At 42.9% G+C, this 18,564-nt stretch overlaps 1 protein-coding gene across 1 annotated transcript in view; it reads left to right on the top strand.

Annotated features, from left to right (window-relative positions):
- The first annotated feature begins 3,155 nt into the window (after positions 1-3,155).
- Positions 3,156-18,564, top strand: part of grm8b (glutamate receptor, metabotropic 8b) — a 212,374-nt gene continuing 196,965 nt past the window's right edge. The window contains exons 1-2 of the mRNA XM_029751551.1: positions 3,156-3,215; positions 9,671-10,525. Coding sequence (XP_029607411.1) covers positions 9,992-10,525 — 534 coding nt within the window. The 5' untranslated portion in view covers positions 3,156-3,215; positions 9,671-9,991. The remainder of the gene's footprint in view (positions 3,216-9,670; positions 10,526-18,564) is intronic.

Genomic DNA, 18,564 nt, shown 5'->3' with positions numbered 1-18,564 from the left:
TCTGGTCTGATGAAACAAAAATAGAAGTGTTTGGTCATAATGACCATCATTATGTTTGGGGGAAAAAGGGGGAGACTTGCAAGCCGAAGAACACCATCCCAACCGTGAAGCACGGGGGTGGCAGCATCATGTTGTGGGGGAGCTTTGCTGCAGGAGGAACTGGTGCTCTTCACAAAATAGATGGCATCATGATGGGAAATTATGTGGATATATTGAAGCAACATCTCAAGACATCAGTCAGGAAGTTAAAGCTTGGTCGCAAATGGGTCTTCCAAATGGACAATGACCCCAAGCGTACTTCCAAAGTTGTGGCAAAATGGCTTAAGGACAACAAAGTCAAGATATTGGAGTGGCCATTGCAAAGCCCTGACCTCAATCCTATAGAAGATTTGTGGGCAGAACTGAAAAGCATGTGCGAGAACGGAGGCCTACAAACCCGACTCAGTTACACCAGCTCTGTCAGGAGGAATGGGCCAAAATTCACCCAATTTATTGTGGGAAGCTTGTGGAAGGCAACTGAAACGTTTGACCCAAGTTAAACTATTTAAAGGCAATGCTACCAAATACTAATTGAATGTATGTAAACTTGTGACCCACTGGGAATGTGATGAAAGAAATAAAAGCTGAAATAAATCATTCTCTCCACTAATATTCTAACATTTCACATTCTTAAAATAAAGTGGTGATCCTAACTGACCTAAGACAGGGATTTTTTACTAGGATTAAATGTCAGGAATTGTGAAACTGATTTTAAATGTATTTGGCTAAGGTGAATTTAAACTTCCGATTTCCAACTGTACGTCCAGCTTTACAGGTAGCACAGACCACTCTGCTGTACTGACCAGTGGGAGAGCTGTGCAGGTGGGCAAGAGGTGTGTATACAGTTGAAGTCGGAAGTTTACGTACACCTTAGCCAAATACATTTGAACTCAGTTTTTCACAATTCCTTACATTTAATCCTAGTAACAATTCCCTGTCTTAGGTCAGTTAGGATCACTACTTTATTTTAAGAGTTTGAAGGTAGGCCTTGAAATACATCCACAGGTACACCCCCAATTGACTCAAATGAAGTCAATTAGCCTATCAGAAGCTTCTAAAGCCATGACATCATTTTCTGGAATTTTCCAAGCTGTTTAAAGGCACATTCAACTTAGTGTATGTAAACTTCTGACCCACTGGAATTGTGATACAGTGAATTATAATTGAAATAATCTGTCTGTAAACAATTGTTGGAAAAATGACTTGTGTCATGCACAAAGTAGATGTCCTAACCAACTTGCCAAACTATAGTTTGTTAACAAGAAATTTGTGGAGTGGTTGAAAAACGACTTTTAATGACTCCAACCTAAATGTATGTAAACTTCTGACTTCAAGTGTACCTCCTTCATTTTTGTGGTGATGCATGGGCAGGGGCTGACAGCTGTCATCTCTGCCTACGTTAGCTGGGAGGCAGACTGAAGGTTGGCCACATAGGAACACTCTCTCAGTACTACTGAAGGACTGGGGCTCAGAGGGTAATATGACCATCTGTCGTCCAGTAGCTCTGGTAATATAGAAGACCTGATCTGTAAGCACTGCATTTTCTCCGACAAACGCCTCTGTGGTCTGGCGTTGGCAGGCCGGGCTGGCACTGGGGAGGCAGGCGGGGCAGACACCAGACGGACAGGCACTGGGATGGCTTGCGGGGCAGGTGAGGCTGACACTGCAATGGCTGGCAGCTCAGGGAAATAGCTAGTGAGCTCCCTCCTGTCCATGGAGTCTATAAGATTTAATAGTTCCAGTTAAGGAACTGCAGTTCTCTGGCATCAGTGTGTTTTATGATTAGTCTAGATTGCAAAATGGTCGTTCCACCTCAAAAAGCACAAGAAAGAGGATTTGGACACTCACCAGCTCAGATTGTTCTGAAATCGTTTCTGTTGTTAGTAACAGACATGATTAGCATTCCTGAAACATTATTTTGTTGAAATATAATTTGAACTCTGATAAATTAAGCTAATTGATTGCTCCCAAATTGGCTATTTTAATTTGATAGGATTCAGGTAATATTCAAGAAATGTAGTACCCAACATCCGATTGGACCAAACTTCTTCCTACCAATGAGGAAGACATGAGGAATAAATCAAATAAAAAAACACCCATGGTATTTTTCTGCTTCAGGTGTTGGGTTGGCGTTGCTCTTTTCCCAAGACAAGTTCTGCCACTCTCGACTAGTTAATTTTGCGCCCACAAGATGGCGCAATGTGACTGTGTTTCCCAACGGTGTCGTCAACAAAAACTCACTTTTCAACATCCGCTGTGCACATTTTCCCACTGGGAATATTGTTTTATGTAGAGCCTTAGGCATTTTGAAAAGACACTTCCATTGTCTGTAAGAGTTTGTGCAATAAATATGTTTCTGTTTTTTTCTTAGTATTTCTGAAAGAATGTTGAATGATCTGAATCACCTCTCATGTAGGCTATAATTCTCAAGCATCTTTCAGATTGCTTATATTATCCTAGCCTATATATAGAATTTAAAAGTTATGCCCTTTGAAAATTACGCCATATAAGACTACTTCATCTTCTGTAGGCTGTAATCATTAGCCATGACGCACCAACAGTATCGCTTCCTTTAAATTACACTTTGAAATTGTGACACACCAAATAAGATGGGCTTGTGTTGAGGCAAGGAACATGCGACCATGCACTTGTTTTGGACCAAGCAAGCCCACTCTGAGCGTGAATTATTTAAATTAATCTTAAATAGTCCCACATGTCTTCCAGTGATCATGGGTAGGATTATGGTGATTTGAAAAATACAATTAAAATAAACTGCCCAGTATTTACAGAAACAACTAACAAACATCAGAGAATCATTAGCCTGGAAACCAACCACCGCTGTGTGCTAGTATTGGGTGATTCCACAGAGACTGAGTGAAGTTCTCAATATCTTTCGCCTCGCATCCTCCCTCCTGTCCTCGCGCCTCGTCTCCTTCTCAAAACCCATTGGATGAGAACGCCAGAGATCTCGCCCCTCTGACCTTCTCCTCCAATGGGTTTTGAGAAGGAGACGAGGAGAAGGGACGCAATAAGAATATAATTGAGATCTTCCCGGAGACGCGCTCGCGCCACCTTCACGATGCTGCTGTTCTTTCAGCACCACGAGCACAGCACAGGCTTGCGCAGCTTTGGTTTGGCAGTGAGACCGCGAGGGACCAGATCACAGTAACCGGCGGGTAAGTCCTACTTAATTGTTGATTTTTTTTCAAACAATGTGATATGAGTCATGTTCCTTATTTAATGTTCTTAGATGTTTTTCTTTTTTTCTTTTTTTTTAGTAATAGCCTACAGACTTGATATTGAGAATATCCGTTTTCTGATGCGCTCACGTTTCCAATCATTCACACAAAGTCACATTTTATCTGTTAAGTAAATAATTCAAGAGTTACTTTTGACATGGCTTTCTGGTAGATATATATAAAATCATCGTAGAGAAAGTGGTCAACTGAAGATCAATTTAATTTAGACAGGCATAAGAATTTTCGGTGCGTTGTGCATGTTTCATCTGTCATCAAATCGATTGAAAGGGAGTAAACTTAAAATGGACCACGGAGTAAGTAGCCTATCTCATTAAAAAAATCCCAGAGAGACATTCTCATCAATCATGCTACTTGGGCATATTGCACCTTTATCATACGTGTAAATTGGTGGGGAGTCTAATCATGCAGTGTGCAATCAAAATCTTGGGTGATACAATTATTTACATTTAGATTACTGCAATTAGAGCAATTGTGCATGAGATTTGCTTTGTAGAACTGCCGGCTATAAATGCACTGCAATATAGGTCAGAAATGAACTAGGCTACTTACTCGTCACCTGTGGGTAAAATCTTCAAGTTAAAGCGTTTTAACATTTTGACTGATGGTTGCAAAGTTGTTGCTTTATTTCATTCAAAGCCAAGTATATGCTCTGTGCATAGATATTGTAGTTGATGAGGGGTGTATCTTGCTTAGCTGTAGAAGAAGGCATGTTTGCACGGTTTCACATTGTACATCACTCTGATGGTTAATGACATGTGCCACTAATTCTGACCACCCATTCATATGTAAAGCAGCACACTGTCCTAAACCATAACAACGCACAGTATGACATACAGCACACGCTGTACCATACATAACATTTCCCCCTCCTTTCTAAAACCAGGGACTGGTACCATATATAAAAATGTCCATAGGCCAATAACCCAGTGACGCCTAACAAAAAAACATTAACCTTTAAATGGAAGAGGTAAACAAAGACTCTCCAAAACTAGACAGTTCAGTCAGTTAACCTGAAGGTTGACTAAGACACCTAACGGAACCTAAGTATTAAAGGAGGAAAGGTAGTTCTCCAGTCAGTGGCTGCATAGGCTGATCTTAAAGCCATCACTGCTTGTAGCTCTGGCCCTTGGGAGCCCACAGAGGCTAAGGCTTAGGTGGTAGTGCAGGAAGAGGTTCATCAGGTGGTGTCTCTGGCCTGTATGTTTGTGTTATACTGGCCCATGCGAGAGGAGTGGGACTTTCCTGAGGCGGCTGGCGTGCCAGCGTGATCCATTGCTCACCATGAAGGTGGCGAGCCCCAGATGTCGACTGACCTGCAAGCGGTCCGTCCAGAATGAGACCATTTTGTTGCACCGCTGAGACCGACAGGCTCGGAACCTGTCTGACACTTGGATGATCGGCTACTTCACCCTGTGTGCATTGTCGAAGCGCCGTTTCATTGCTCTTTGGTGCCTGGTGGCTGCCTGCTTTGCTTGTGTGCACCTAGTCGTCGGTGCTGTCACACCCTGTGTTCTGAGTCTTTCCAGTGGCAGTTCCATCTCACGACCGAGCATGAGAGATTCCTGTGAGACCAGTGTTGCTGTGTGTTTTCATGCTCTGTAGTGCACTAGTGTTTGGTTTAGGGCGGTTTGGAACGTGTACCCCTGGACCAGGTGCGCTCTGATGCCATTCTTCAGCGCTTGGTTGAAGCGTTCCACCCCCCCCCCCCCCACAAGCTCGACGACTGGAGCTGTAAAGGTGCACTTTTCATCATTCAGGGTCAGGTTGTTCTGCAGTAGAGCACTGAATACTTTGTGGAGTCGCTGGTCATGGATGTGGAGGTCTTGGCTGTGGATCACGATGCCGTCTAGATAGACCACTACCCTGTATATTCCAGCGAGGATGGTGCTCATCACCTGGAAGCAGCTGGGGGCGGAGCTAAGTCCCCCAGGGATGCATGTGTATCTGAAAACACCAGCGTGTGTGACGAAGGCCGTGAGGTCTCTGCTGGCTGGGTGGAGGGGCACTTGAATATAACCCTGACTTAGGTCAAGCTTCATGAAGACCCTGAAGCCGTGAAATTGTTCAGTCACCTCCTCAGCGGGTACTACTATCCGGGACAACAGCCTTGTTCACAGCACAGGGATTCACACAGGTCTGGATTCACACAGATCTTTTGTGACGTCATCACGCAATGCAAAGGGGTTGCACCACATGGGCTGCATGACTGGGGTCACGTCCGGGTTTACTAAGGGCCTTTGCGTAAAGGCTGTGAGGCAGCCCAGTCCATCAAACAGAGCTGGCCTGTTCTGTTGTCATGTGCAGGTAACCTGGTGGATAGCTGACCAACTGTCATCTCTCAGTGTGAACCCCAAGTCTGTGAAGAGGTCGAGCCCCAGGAGTTTGGCACCCCGCTTTGCAATGTGAAATGTGAATGACGGTAGGTGCTTGGTGACGTAGTGCACTGGGACCTGGAGAGTGCCTACAATGTCTATCTTGGAGCTACCATACCCACACAGGGCAGTGGAGGACTGTTGGAGTGGCTGGTGAGTGAAGAACTTGTTGTAGGTGGCAAGATTGAGCAACGACACTGCAGCGCCTGTATCCAGTAGCAAAGACAAACCCACCTCACCCAGCTGCATGTTTTGAATGACACATGATTGATGAAGACAGTTTGGATTTCAGTGCATTCATGTTGAGAGTCAGAGGAGAATGAAGGCGGAGCTAGTAGCAAGGGCAGAATGACACACTTCTGCAAAGTGATTGTATTTTGAACAGTTCTTGCATATCGTTCCACGGGCTGGGCAGTTTGAAGCCATTGAATCTTGAGCGCAAGCCCCACAGTTGCTGCAGCTACGTCGGTTTGTTTGTCTGTGTGCCTGCTGCACGAGCATGCCGGTGTCTGTTTCCATGCAGCTATCGATGTGGGAGGGCGTGTGCAACGCACAATCGCTATAGTGTGCCTGCTTGGGCTGAAGCTGCTGTGTGAGAATGGCTGGGGGCCAAGTGTATGCTGCAGAGCTGTCTGTTAGCATAGTAGAGCATTCCAAAGCACCTGAAGTGCTGATTTAATTTCTCCATCAAGTTGTAAATTGTCAGATTCCAAAAGCAGTTTGCCCCTTGTCATTTCACATAACGTCCCCTCTATCAGCTGATCCCTGAGGATCTCGTCCTGAAGTGCCCCATTGTTACAAAAACTAGACAAGTCACTCAGATTAGCCATGTAGTTTCGATTTGACTCACCGGGCCGATGGTGTCCCGGTGAAGTGGTTCCGTAGGAGGGTGACTGCAGCATTGAATGTAGGAGCCCATCCAAGCGCTCTGAAAATCCTCTGCACCGAGGCAGTGACGGCGCAGTGTTTTCCTCCACTTGTCGGAGATTGTAGAAAAGTTCAGAGCTTCGAGATAAGTGTTTAAACTTGTTATTCCTTTCCAGGCATGGAAAGGAATGGCACTGGTGGGGGTAAACTGAATTCAGCCATCCTCGTCGCCAATGCTGTATCTAGCTTAGCTGTAGAAGAACATATGTCTGTGCAGTTTCACATTGTACATCACTCTGACGTTTAATGACATGTGCCACTCATTCTGACCACCCATCAAAACCATAACGACGTACAGTGGGTCCCAATGGTTGGGTTGAAGAAAACATAATGAGTTATGAGTTGATGCTGCATGGCTTTACAGTAGCCTACACATAGGCCTGTAGCTATTAGCCTACCATGTCATTATTGGGGTGGCAGGTAGCCTAGTGGTTAGAGCCAGTAACCGAAAGGTTGCTGGATTGAATCCCCGAGCTGACAAGGTAAAAATCTGTCGTTCTGCCCCTCAACAAGGCAGTTTACCCACTGTTCCCTGGTAGGCCGCTATTGTAAATAAGAATTTGTTCTTAACTGACTTGCCTAGTTAAATAAAGGTTAAATAAAAAAAATAAAAGATCAATCAAATAGGCCTAATTTTCTCACTACTCAGTCAGAATAGCCATCATTAATTAGTAGGCTACTAGCATAGCTTCATTCACCAGGGATCTATGCGGCACAGGTGTGCGCCTGCTTAGGCCTATGCTACATGAGGTTGTTATCGCCATGCTTCATTTGTGCAGAGCGTCTTTCAAACAGTTATAGATCAATTGTTTTATAACTGTAACAAATATTACTATTTGGTTCAGCTGGAGTTATTTTTGTAAGTAATTCGACCAATGTAGGGGTTCACAATGCTGATCTTCAGTTCCAAACTCCAGCTAAGTATTGTTTCTTACTGGTATGTTACACTTTTGGTTGAGAGTGACTCGCTGCAATCGGTATCTTGTTAAAAGATAAGAATGGGAACAAGCAGTGTAAGGGCCAAAGCTGTTAAACACCTATGCCACACAATTGTAATGTCCATGGAGCCTCCCTTATGAAAAAAGATTGCAGTTAGAGTGCATTATAACTGTAGTATGCTGCAAATACTGCGTCCAAAATAAGAATGGTTTTTTTATACAGTAATTTTGTAGTGTAACTGCAGTTACAGTGCGGTATAACTGTAGTTCAACTGCAGTACACTGCTGTTATTCTGCAATTATTGCGCCCAAAATACCAGAGTTAATGCACTTTTACTGAAATCTTTTTTTTGGTTATGCCTCAATTGATCAGGCTCAAAACAAAACATGTTCTGTACTAATCACGAGGGGCACTCTGAATAGAATTTATGTAATTTGTACCAAAAAAGTAGTCCTAGTCGTGAATAAGAGTGGATAGTGAGTTATGTCTCTCTATAGTGAAAGAAAAGTCAGTAAGCCACTCTCTTCGTTTTGGAAGAACGGGAGCTAAGTCCTGTATTTCCTCTCAGATGGAAAAATAATGCTAACAGTAAACTCAGTAAACTAACAGTAAACTAACAGTAAACTAACAGTAAACTAACAGTAAACTCAGTAAACTAACAGTAAACTCAGTAAACTCAGTAAACTAACAGTAAACTAACAGTAAACTAACAGTAAACTAACAGTAAACTGGCAGAGCTAATGCAACTAAAGCTGCAGACATGAAGAAAAGACCTGCATGTTTTCATTTTGCCAGCAGGCAACCAGCGCATGTTAACATAAACACACACACAAACACTGGTTCTGTCATTGTCGATGATATTTATTGTGCGACACCATCTGTAAGGCTCTAGGCTAGGGTATGCTGCTGTGTCCATTTTGATGTAGCTTCCTGTATAACTTTGCATTATGCTAATAAACATATCACAGTAATTTAAATTCACATCAGGGTAAGGATTAGTCTCATTGCAAATGCAATAGCTTATTACATGATAATACAATTCTTTGATGTTTTTATCAAGCACATTCTCAGCTTTGTAGACAGAGTTTATGCAGATGTGACAGTGCCAATGTTTGAAGATTTCCCAGTTTTCAAAGGGAGATTCCCTGCTGTGTGATGTGGATGTTTGTTGTGTCTGTCCTTATACTCTCTCACTTTGTGTGTGTGTGTGTCTGTGTGTGTGTGCATGCATGCTTGCATGTGCATGGCTGCATGCTTCAGTGAAAGGGTATTAAAATCAGCGGTGTACTTTACTTTAATATTTATATTTTAGACAACTTTTACTTTGACTCCACTACATTCCTAAAGAGAATGATGTACTTTTTACTCCGTATATTTTCCTTGACACCCAAAAGTACTAGTTACATTTTGAATGTTTAGCAGGACAGGAAAATTGTCTAATTCATGCACTTCTCAAGAGAACTTCCCCGGTCATCGTTACTTTCTCTGATCTGGCAGACTCACTAAACACAAATGCTTCGTTTGTGAAGGACGTCTGAGTGTTGGAGTGTGCCCCTGGCTATCCATAAATGAAAAAGTCTGGTTTGCTTAATATAAGGAATTTGAAATGATTTATGCTTTTACTTTTGATACTTTATATTTTAGCGATTACATTTACTTTTAAATACTTAAGTGTATTTAAAACCAAATACTTTTTGACTTTTACTCAAGTAGTATTTTTCTGGGTGACTTTCACTTTTACTTGAGTCATTTTCTTTTAAAGTATCTTTACTTCTACTCAAGTATGACAATTGGGCACTTTTTCCACCATTGATTAAATTCCTTCGCTGGAGGTCCTGAGTACTTCTTGTTTTCTGATCTACCTGATAATTAATTGCACCCAGCTGGTGTCCCAGGTCTAAATCAGTCCCTGATTAGAGGGGAACAATGAAAAAGCAAGGTCCAGGTTTTAATTGGATGGTTTTAGTGTGTGCACCTATGTGTTTGAGAAAGAGAGAGAAGAGAGAAATAGCATATGTGAATGTGGGTGTGTGACCTACATATATTGATATGTGCCTGTGTCTATTAGAGAGCTGAACCCTAGTGTGTAACATATGGATTGTTTTCCCTCTTTGTCTCACACATCACAAACAGGGTCTTTTGAGCATGAGACACCCAGGATTGTGGAAAGAGATCCCCACTGTCCAGTCAGTGTGAGAAACTCAGCCTCTCTTCTCTCCAGCCTCCTTATCTCGCTCAAACAACATCCCTTTCCCAGGGATGCCAGGTACATGCATCAGCAGCTCTTTGAAACCAGAGGTAGCCCTCCCTAACCCTGCCCTGATCTAGAGAGGAGGGTCACACACGGTACGCCCAACCCTGTGTCCCCACCACCCCCCACCAGCTGCCTGCTGCGCTGCGCTCCCAGTACTACACCACCTCCCCTAACCCACTATCTCCCGTACTGCTACCACCATGGCCAGGGAGTTCAAACACCCTTCCCTCTTCCTTAATTGCTTCCTCTTCCTACTGACCACCAAATTCTACTGGCTGTTGGCCTCTGCCACTCAGAAGCCCTCGGACCCCCAGCTGCCTCTGCAGGAATACGCCCATTCCATCCGGCTGGACGGTGACATCATGCTGGGCGGCCTATTCCCTGTGCACTCCCGTGGCGAGAGAGGAGTGCCCTGTGGGGAGCTGAAGAAGGAGAAGGGCATTCATAGGCTGGAGGCCATGCTGTTTGCGATTGACCTGATCAACAAGGATCCAGAGCTGCTCCCCAATGTGACACTGGGGGCGCGCATCCTGGACACCTGTTCTAGAGACACCTATGCCCTGGAGCAGTCGCTGACTTTCGTCCAGGCACTCATCGAGAGGGACGGCTCAGATGTGCGCTGCGCCAACGGAGACCCGCCCATCTTCGCCAAGCCGGACAAGGTGGTGGGGGTCATAGGGGCGGCGGCTAGCTCGGTGTCTATCATGGTGGCCAACATCCTGCGGCTCTTCAAGGTGAGGATTGTGTTTCCCCTATTTAAAATGGGATGTTGTTTTTTTCCATAGTCCATGTTCTCTATATTAGTTAAGCTGAAGTTTGACTCAGGCTTAATATCTAGTTCTAGCCTACTCTAAAGGCTGTGAAAAGGTCAAAGATGTATTGTGTTTTTGTCTTCCCTTCAAGGTTCTGTTGGTTTGCATAGCAGACTTTGTTCCACTGCCTTTGACAGTAGAATGCAGATGGGGCTTCCCTAGGCTGTGGTGTGGTGGAGCGTCATCTTGAGAACATTCTGCAAAGGCTTTCATTTAAATCATTATTTTCCAAGCTAGTGGCTGGGCTTTTGTTAGAAATGTGGGGATTTTCTTGACACAAGCATCATGATCCTGTCACATTACGTCAGCTGGTATTAGAAATAATTCAAAATGATGGGTTGACACCTTTTCTCTGGCATAGAGACATTTGGGCTGCGTGCTTGGTTGGTTCACTATTGAAGCAGATAAAGCTCAATTAGCCAACACCCCATTAGAATATAGTTAGTGTTATTAAAATATATTTGACTAACTCCAGAGGGCTGGAAACTATCGGTTGGTCTTAAGCAGGATTTTACAACGGTTCTTTCATTCCAATCAGAAGGTCTGAATGTCAGCGACTGACCAGTGATAGACACATGAAAAGGTCAAACCATTGATGCGAATGGACTGACTATGATATGGAGTCTGGATTCCCAGAGAGAGGTGAATGAGATGTAAATTAGCACATAGTTGTTGTTGTTGGAATATGTTGTGTCAGCCTGAAGAGGTATATTGTTCCCATGTATATAAATGCCCAATGTTTCTGTGATTGAACTGATATTGATATTGCAGCATATTGCTCTCAAAACAGCTTGATATTTTATCTCCCTTCTTAGTAATAGAGAAAGCAACTGTTCTGGAGCTAAAAATAGAAGGTTTGAAATTAGATAGACATGCATTGATATGTTGCATTAATCTAATACAGCCATTGTCCTTTTCATAGTTGTCACCTATATAACAACATGGAGGAGAGTATAAATATTCACTAGTCTGCTTGAGGAGAAAAGGTGACAGTGGAGAATGACCCGGACCGGGAAATATTGAATGAGGTTGAATCTTCGGCCTTTGCATGAGCAATGACTTGTCTGATTAATTAAGATGGAATAGCTTGAAGAAGCAGATAGCATCAGAGGTCAGAACGGGGAAGAGGAAGGGCCTGACTGGCTACATACAGAGGTTCTGCCCTAACAAAGTGGATCATGTAAACCAGTGGTTCCCAAACTTTTAATAGTCCTGTACCCCTTCAAACATTCAACCTCCAGCTGCATGCCCCTCTAGCACCAGGGTCAGCGCACTCTCAAATGTTGTTTTTGTCATCATTGTAAGCCTGCCACACATACACCCTATACAATACATTTATTAAACATACGATTGAGTGTGAGTTTTTGTCACAACCTGGCTCACAGGAAGTGACAAAGAGCTCTTTTAGGACCAGGGCACAAATAATAATAATAATCAATAATTTTGCTATTTATGTGCATGAAAGGATTCTCATAACTCTGCAATGTTGGTTTGGAGAGAGTCTCAGTCTTAAATCATTTTCCACCCACAGTCTGTGCCTGTATTTAGTTTTCATGCTAGTGAGGGCCAAGAATCCACTCTCACATATGTGCGTGGTTACAAAGGGCATCAGTGTCTTAACAGCAGGATTTTCCAAAGCAGGATACTCTGAGCGCAGCCCAATTCACAAATCTGGCAGTGGCTTCTGATTAAATTCAATTTTCACAGAACCACATGTTGCAATTTCGATGAGGCTCTCTTATTCAGATATCGGTAAGTATACTGGAGGCAGGGCATGAAAGGGATAACGAATCCAGTTGTTTGTGTCATCCGTTTCGGGAAAGTACCTGCGTAATTGCACACCCAACTCACTCAGGTGCTTCGCTATATCACATTTGACATTGTCCGTAAGCTTGAGTTCATTTGCACATAAAAAAGCATACAACGATGGAAAGACCTGTGAGTTGTCCTTGTTAATGCAGACAGAGAAGAGCTCCAACTTCTTAATCATAGCCTCAAATTTGTCCCGCACATTGAATATAGTTGCAGTGAGTCCCAGTAATCCTAGATTCAGATCATTCAGGTGAGAAACAACATCACCCAGATAGGCCAGTCGTGTGAGAAACTCGTCATCATGCAAGCGGTCAGACAAGTGAAAATGATGGTCAGTAAAGAAAACTTTAAGCTCATCTCTCAACTCAAAAAACGTGTCAATACTTTGCCCCTTGATAACCAGCGCACTTCTGTATGTTGTAAAAGCGTTATACATGGTCACTGCCCATAACATTGCATAGTGCAGAAAATACACGAGAGTTCAGGGGCCTTGCTTTAACAAAGTTAACCATTTTCACTGTAGTGTCCAAAACGTCTTTCAAGCTGTAAGTGATTCCCAATGCAGCAAGATCCTCTCGGTGGATTCTGCAGTGTACCCAAGTGGCATCAAGAACAACTGCTTGCACGCGCGTTACCACTCCACTATGAATCCCTGTAATGGCTTTTGCGCCATCAGTACAGATACCAACACATCTTGACCACCGAAGTCCATTTGATGTCACGAAGCTGTCCAAGTGCTTTAAAAATATTGTCCTGGTTTCCAGTGGTTTGTAGAAGAGGATGTCTTCCTTAATTGACCCCACATAAACGTAACAGACATTTACCAGGAGCGGTGCCAGGCCCGCCACGTCTGTTGACTCATCCAGCTGTAACGCATAGGATTCACTGGCTTGTATGCGAAGCAGTAATTGTTTCAAGACATCTCCTGCCATGTCACTGATGCGTCGCGAAACAGTGTTGTTTGATGAAGTCATTGTCTGTATAGTTTTTTTTGTCTTTTCCCCCAGAATTGTCCCAGCCATATCCACAGCAGCAGGAAGAATTAAGTCCTCCACAATAGCATGGGGCTTGCCTGTCCTAGCCACTCGGTAGCTCACCATATAAGACGCTTCTAGCCCCTTCTTATTAATGTCTTACTACTCGAAAGTCGTCTTAATTCTCGCTCAAAAAACTCCTGTGGCTTATTTTTCAAATTGTCATGTTTTGTTTCTAAATGTCTGCGCAAGAGTGAAGGTATCATCGAGTTGTGAGATAGTACTTTTGCACATATAACACACTGTGGCTGAGGAAAGGCACTTCTCCCAATATAAGTGAACCCCAAATCAATGTAGTTCTCATCATATTTGCGCCTCTGCGATGGTCCAACATCCCTGTCTGTTGTTCGGTGCTTTCCCGGGTAAATGGGCAGTAGCTCTTTGGCAGCATCAGATTCACAACTGTCAGTGTCCATGCTAGCTGGGCTAACAATAAATGTAGAATTACTGATGCTAGCATTGGATCTGCTCGTGGAAGCAGAACATCTTGTGTCGTCGACAGGTGCAGATGTCGTACCGCTGGTAGTAGCAGTACTACCAGTAGAGCTGGTATGTGTCTCTATGGCCTTACTAAATGGACTGTTTGAAAATGTTTTTGCAATTTTTTTTTTTTTTTATGTCAATCACAACTTTATTTGGCTTACCCCCGACGACATTGCCCCTAGTTTGGCAATACCTGATGTAAACCATCAGCTGGGTGCAAGACGTTATGTGAACCACATGTCATTGTTTTGAAGGGATACACATTCTCTTTCAACTTGTTCGTATTTAACCCCCACAACACACTTGTCTTCTACCCATCACCTCCCGGTGATATATAGGTCTCAGAAAAACCTCCATATTAATGTCCGGTGAAGAATGCGTTACATCCTGAGCACGGAAGCACTGCTTTTACACTCCATTACTCCCATAAACAGACTAAGAATGCTTTCTTCGCTATTGATCCGTGTGCAGAGGGCTGACCCAATTACAGTCTTAGTAATGGAATGGATATGCACAGCTTCATCCGCAAGACAAGAGGAACACACCAGAGAATTGTTTTCCCCTAAGTACTGCTGTGGAATCAGCTTTCACTTTCACCCAATCCCAACCTTTACCATTAGGCTTGTGGTTTGTTGTCCTGTGTTTAGTGGTGGTGTAGTAGTGGTTTAAATGGATGTAGGCCTAAGGGAGATCCCATTGACCTGTCATTCCAAACTGACTGCCTCAATTAATCAATTTTCAACAACCAGTCTGTGCCGGATAAAACCACATTGAAGTTCAAAATGGCTCCCTATAGAGTTATGAAACTCTTACTTACTTCCCAGTGTACAACAACATATGGATGTGATCATCCATAATGTACATATATCCAGTTTTACTGTGCACTATATTTGTGTAATTAGGTGTAATTCGATTTTGGGACAACGTATACAATAGAGAAGGTGCTAATCCAGGACCACTTTGAAGTTTTGTGGTGGTGTTACTGAAGATGATGTGCTCAGCACGTGACTAGGTAGAGAGCCTTCATGGTGTATGGTTCAGTGAGCCTGTTGGCACCTGAAGGTGGTGCGGTCAACGTGTATCTGGCCCTCCTCTGAGCTCTCTGACCCAAATGAGGCTGACCTGGGGTGTACTCTGTGGGGTTTGATTCGTTTAACTGATGTTCAAATGATGATGATGATGATGGACCTGAGGCATTCCATTCAAACAACAAAATTAAGATTATGTCATTAGGACAAAAAAAAGTCTTCAATGTGACACTCAATGACAGATTCTGGAAAGTTGCCAAAACTAATGATTTATCAATTGGAATTTCACTCTTTGAAATACACTGAACAAAAATAAATATGCAACATGTAAAGTGATGGTCCCACATTTCATGAGCTGAAATAAAACATTGCATACATTTTCCATATCACAAAAAGCTTATTTCGCTCAAATTTTGTGCATAAATGTTTTACATTTGTTTATACAGCATGATCATTACACAGGTGCACCTTGTGCTGGGGACAATAAAAGGCCACTCTAAAATGTGCAGTTTTGTCATACAACACAATGCCATTGGCATGCTGACTGGAGGAATGTACACCAGAGCTTTTGAATGTTCATTTCTCTATCATAAACCGCCTCCAACGCTGTTTTAGAGAATTTGGCAGTACATCCAACCGGCCTCACAACCTCAGACCATGTGTATGTGGGCGAGTGGTTTGCTGATGTCAACATTGTGAACAGAGTGGCCCATGGTGGCAGTGGAGTTGTGGTATGGACAGGAATAAGCTATGGACACGAACACAATTGCATTTTATCGATGTCTATTTGAATGCACAGAGATACCGTGACGAGATCACCGTGACGAGATCATTGCCGTGCTATTAATTTGCCGCAATCACCTCATGTTTCAGCATGATAATGCACGGCCCCATGTCATAAGGATTTGTACACAACTCCTGGAAGTTGAAAATGTCCAAGTTCTTCCATGGCCTGCATATTCACCAGATATGTCAACCATTGAGCATATTTGGGATGCTCTTGATCGACATATATGACAGAATGGTCCAGTTCCCGCCAATATCCAGCAACTTCGCACAGCCATTGAAGAGTGTGACAACATTCCACAGACCACAGTCATTAGCCTGATCAACTCTATACGAAGGAGGTGTGTTGCACTGCATGAGGCAAATGGTGGTCACACCAGATAATGACTGGTCTTCTGATCCACGCCCCTAGCTTTTTTCATGTGACATCCATAGATTAAGACCTAATGAATTGATTTCAATTGACTGATTTCCATGAGTGAACAGTAAAATCTTTGAAATTGTGGCGTTTATATTTTTGTTCAGTGTATTATCCCAGTGTATGGAAATAATTAAGACAAACTATATAGCCGGAAGGTTCTATTAGGGTACGGACCATTGTGGCAAAAATATCCTGCACTAAATCTGTAATGAGTTACATGATTCATCTTTAACTGAAGAGCCAAGTCATACTTGGCTAATGAGGAGAGAAGGGGTTACCAACATGAGTTATCTAAAATTAGCTCTAAATTATGCAGGGCATTTTATCAACAAATTCAAACACCACTAATTTGCAAAAAAGGTTTGATTTGTCCCGTATTTCAGTCAGACATTCCAACCTGTCTCTTTTGCAGTCACTTTGCACTTTTGACAAGATATATATCATAAGGATGTGGTAATGGTGATGTTAAACACTTTTCCAATTATTGTTGAGATCTGATATTCTATGCACCGCAAGACGAGACGTAGGCCAATGTCATATCGTCAACCAATCACATTTGTCAAATCCTTTCAGTTGAAATTTCAGCTAAACTTGGAGAGAACAGTTAACTACTTACAAAAGCATGTTTCTGATGAAGAGCTACAAAAGTAAGTAAATAGCCATATTAGACTGAAAATATATAGGCCTAAGGTGATTTCGTCACACTTGTTAGGCTCTCCTTGCTCATTAGTTGCTCATTAAACATATTTGCTGCTAGACTACTTCACTTAATCAAGTTTTCAAAGTCTACCTTCCTAACTGTTTTATATTCCCTGAGACCAACCAGAAAGGTTTCCTTGGCCAAATACTCCCAGATTTTCATAAAACAGCCACACATTTAGTCTGTTGTTTTTGCTTGACCAAATTTTGCTCGAAGCAAAAGAGTAGTCCCTCGGCATGCTTCAATTAGCTTGTTCAATGAAGTGGGAGGGGGATTTTTGTTGTATTCACGTATGCTACACTGTCCCACAAAATTATCCCTTTGTCCCACATTTGGGTATAACAAATGTGGTCACCCTAGTCCCAGTATTAGCTGAACAGAGACGGGTAGATTCAGTGCTAAAGTAAGGACAAGTGAAGATAATTATAACAGGATCAGTGGAGTGGTGGTGCATAGAATTGCTGCATTGTTCTTCTCTGCAGAACCAACCTTTGTATATACCTCTGATGATATTCTGTTTCGCTGAATATGTATCTTCACAGGAAATAGCGAATAGTAGACTAGCACAAATGAAACTCTGTATTGAGGAGAAACCCAGTAAGTGAGGAATATAGATGCTTCATCATAACTTTATTGTTTTGGGTGCCCTTATGATTTTTTTGAATATATCCTTTAGGAAGAGCAGTAATAACTTATTGATTCATTCATAGCCATGGGAGGAAAGATTAGCTGTGAATCGTTTAGGTAATTAATGTTTCTGGTGGTCACTGCAGCAATACCGCTCTCTGCAGGGTTGCCACCTTTGGTCACACTTCCACCCTTCACCCTAGTTGTCCTTTGAGCTTCTTATAAAAGTGCAGAAGACTTGGGCCAGGATACCAAGCGGGAAAGCTTTGGAACACACAAATAGCAATCACTAAGTGTATAGAGGATTATGTTTTTAAGACCTCTGTGCAATTTTGTGCACGTATGTGTGTGAGTTTGTGTGTGTGTAAGGCTTTGTGCATGTATATTAAGTGTCTCTGTGTATGTGGATGTGTGTGTGGATGTGTGTGTGTGTGGATGTGCAGGATAACCAATCTTGCAGGGAAACGCGTGATGGCCACCCCCTAATTTCCATTATAGAATTAGACTACCAGCAGTGTCAGTGTCGCACTGCAGTTTTAATCAATACACCCTCCTAGAACCTCCAGCGAGTGTGTGTGCATGGGTGTGTGTGGGTATTCCCCCCCTCCCCACACACACATTTGGGCCTGCCTACTCATTTTGGGTGAGTGTAGAAATAGGGTGCATGGTGCCAGTTCAATTAAGAGATCAGGGTTGAATAGCATACTGTGAAGACGTCTCCTCTACTTATCCATCTTTGAGCGGATGGTAGTATAGGGGTTTATTATGTGTAGGTTTGGGGGAGGGTTCGGCCTAAGGTTCTTCTTTCCTGTGGGAGTCAGGATGAGAGTTTGGTTTGGTTTGTACTTGACTGAGGGCACCTCCTGATCCATCAAAACAGATCCCTATGTTTCAAAGGCAAGACAGCTTTCATCAGACCTCAAAATGTCTCGATAAACATTACAGTCAACTACTCCCGACATGTATGTGTAGATCCAGCTATAAATCCTCAACTCCCAAATGAATGGGAAAGATTGAGAAAAAAAATACTTCCTGTTACTAAATTTACTAGATGGGAGAGTGTGGATGCA

This window comes from Salmo trutta, chromosome 4, assembly GCF_901001165.1.
Source record: "Salmo trutta chromosome 4, fSalTru1.1, whole genome shotgun sequence".
Classification (NCBI taxonomy): Eukaryota; Metazoa; Chordata; class Actinopteri; order Salmoniformes; family Salmonidae; genus Salmo; species Salmo trutta.
The sequence above is the reverse complement of the archived record's forward strand: the minus strand, read 5'-3'. Positions and strand labels throughout refer to the sequence as shown.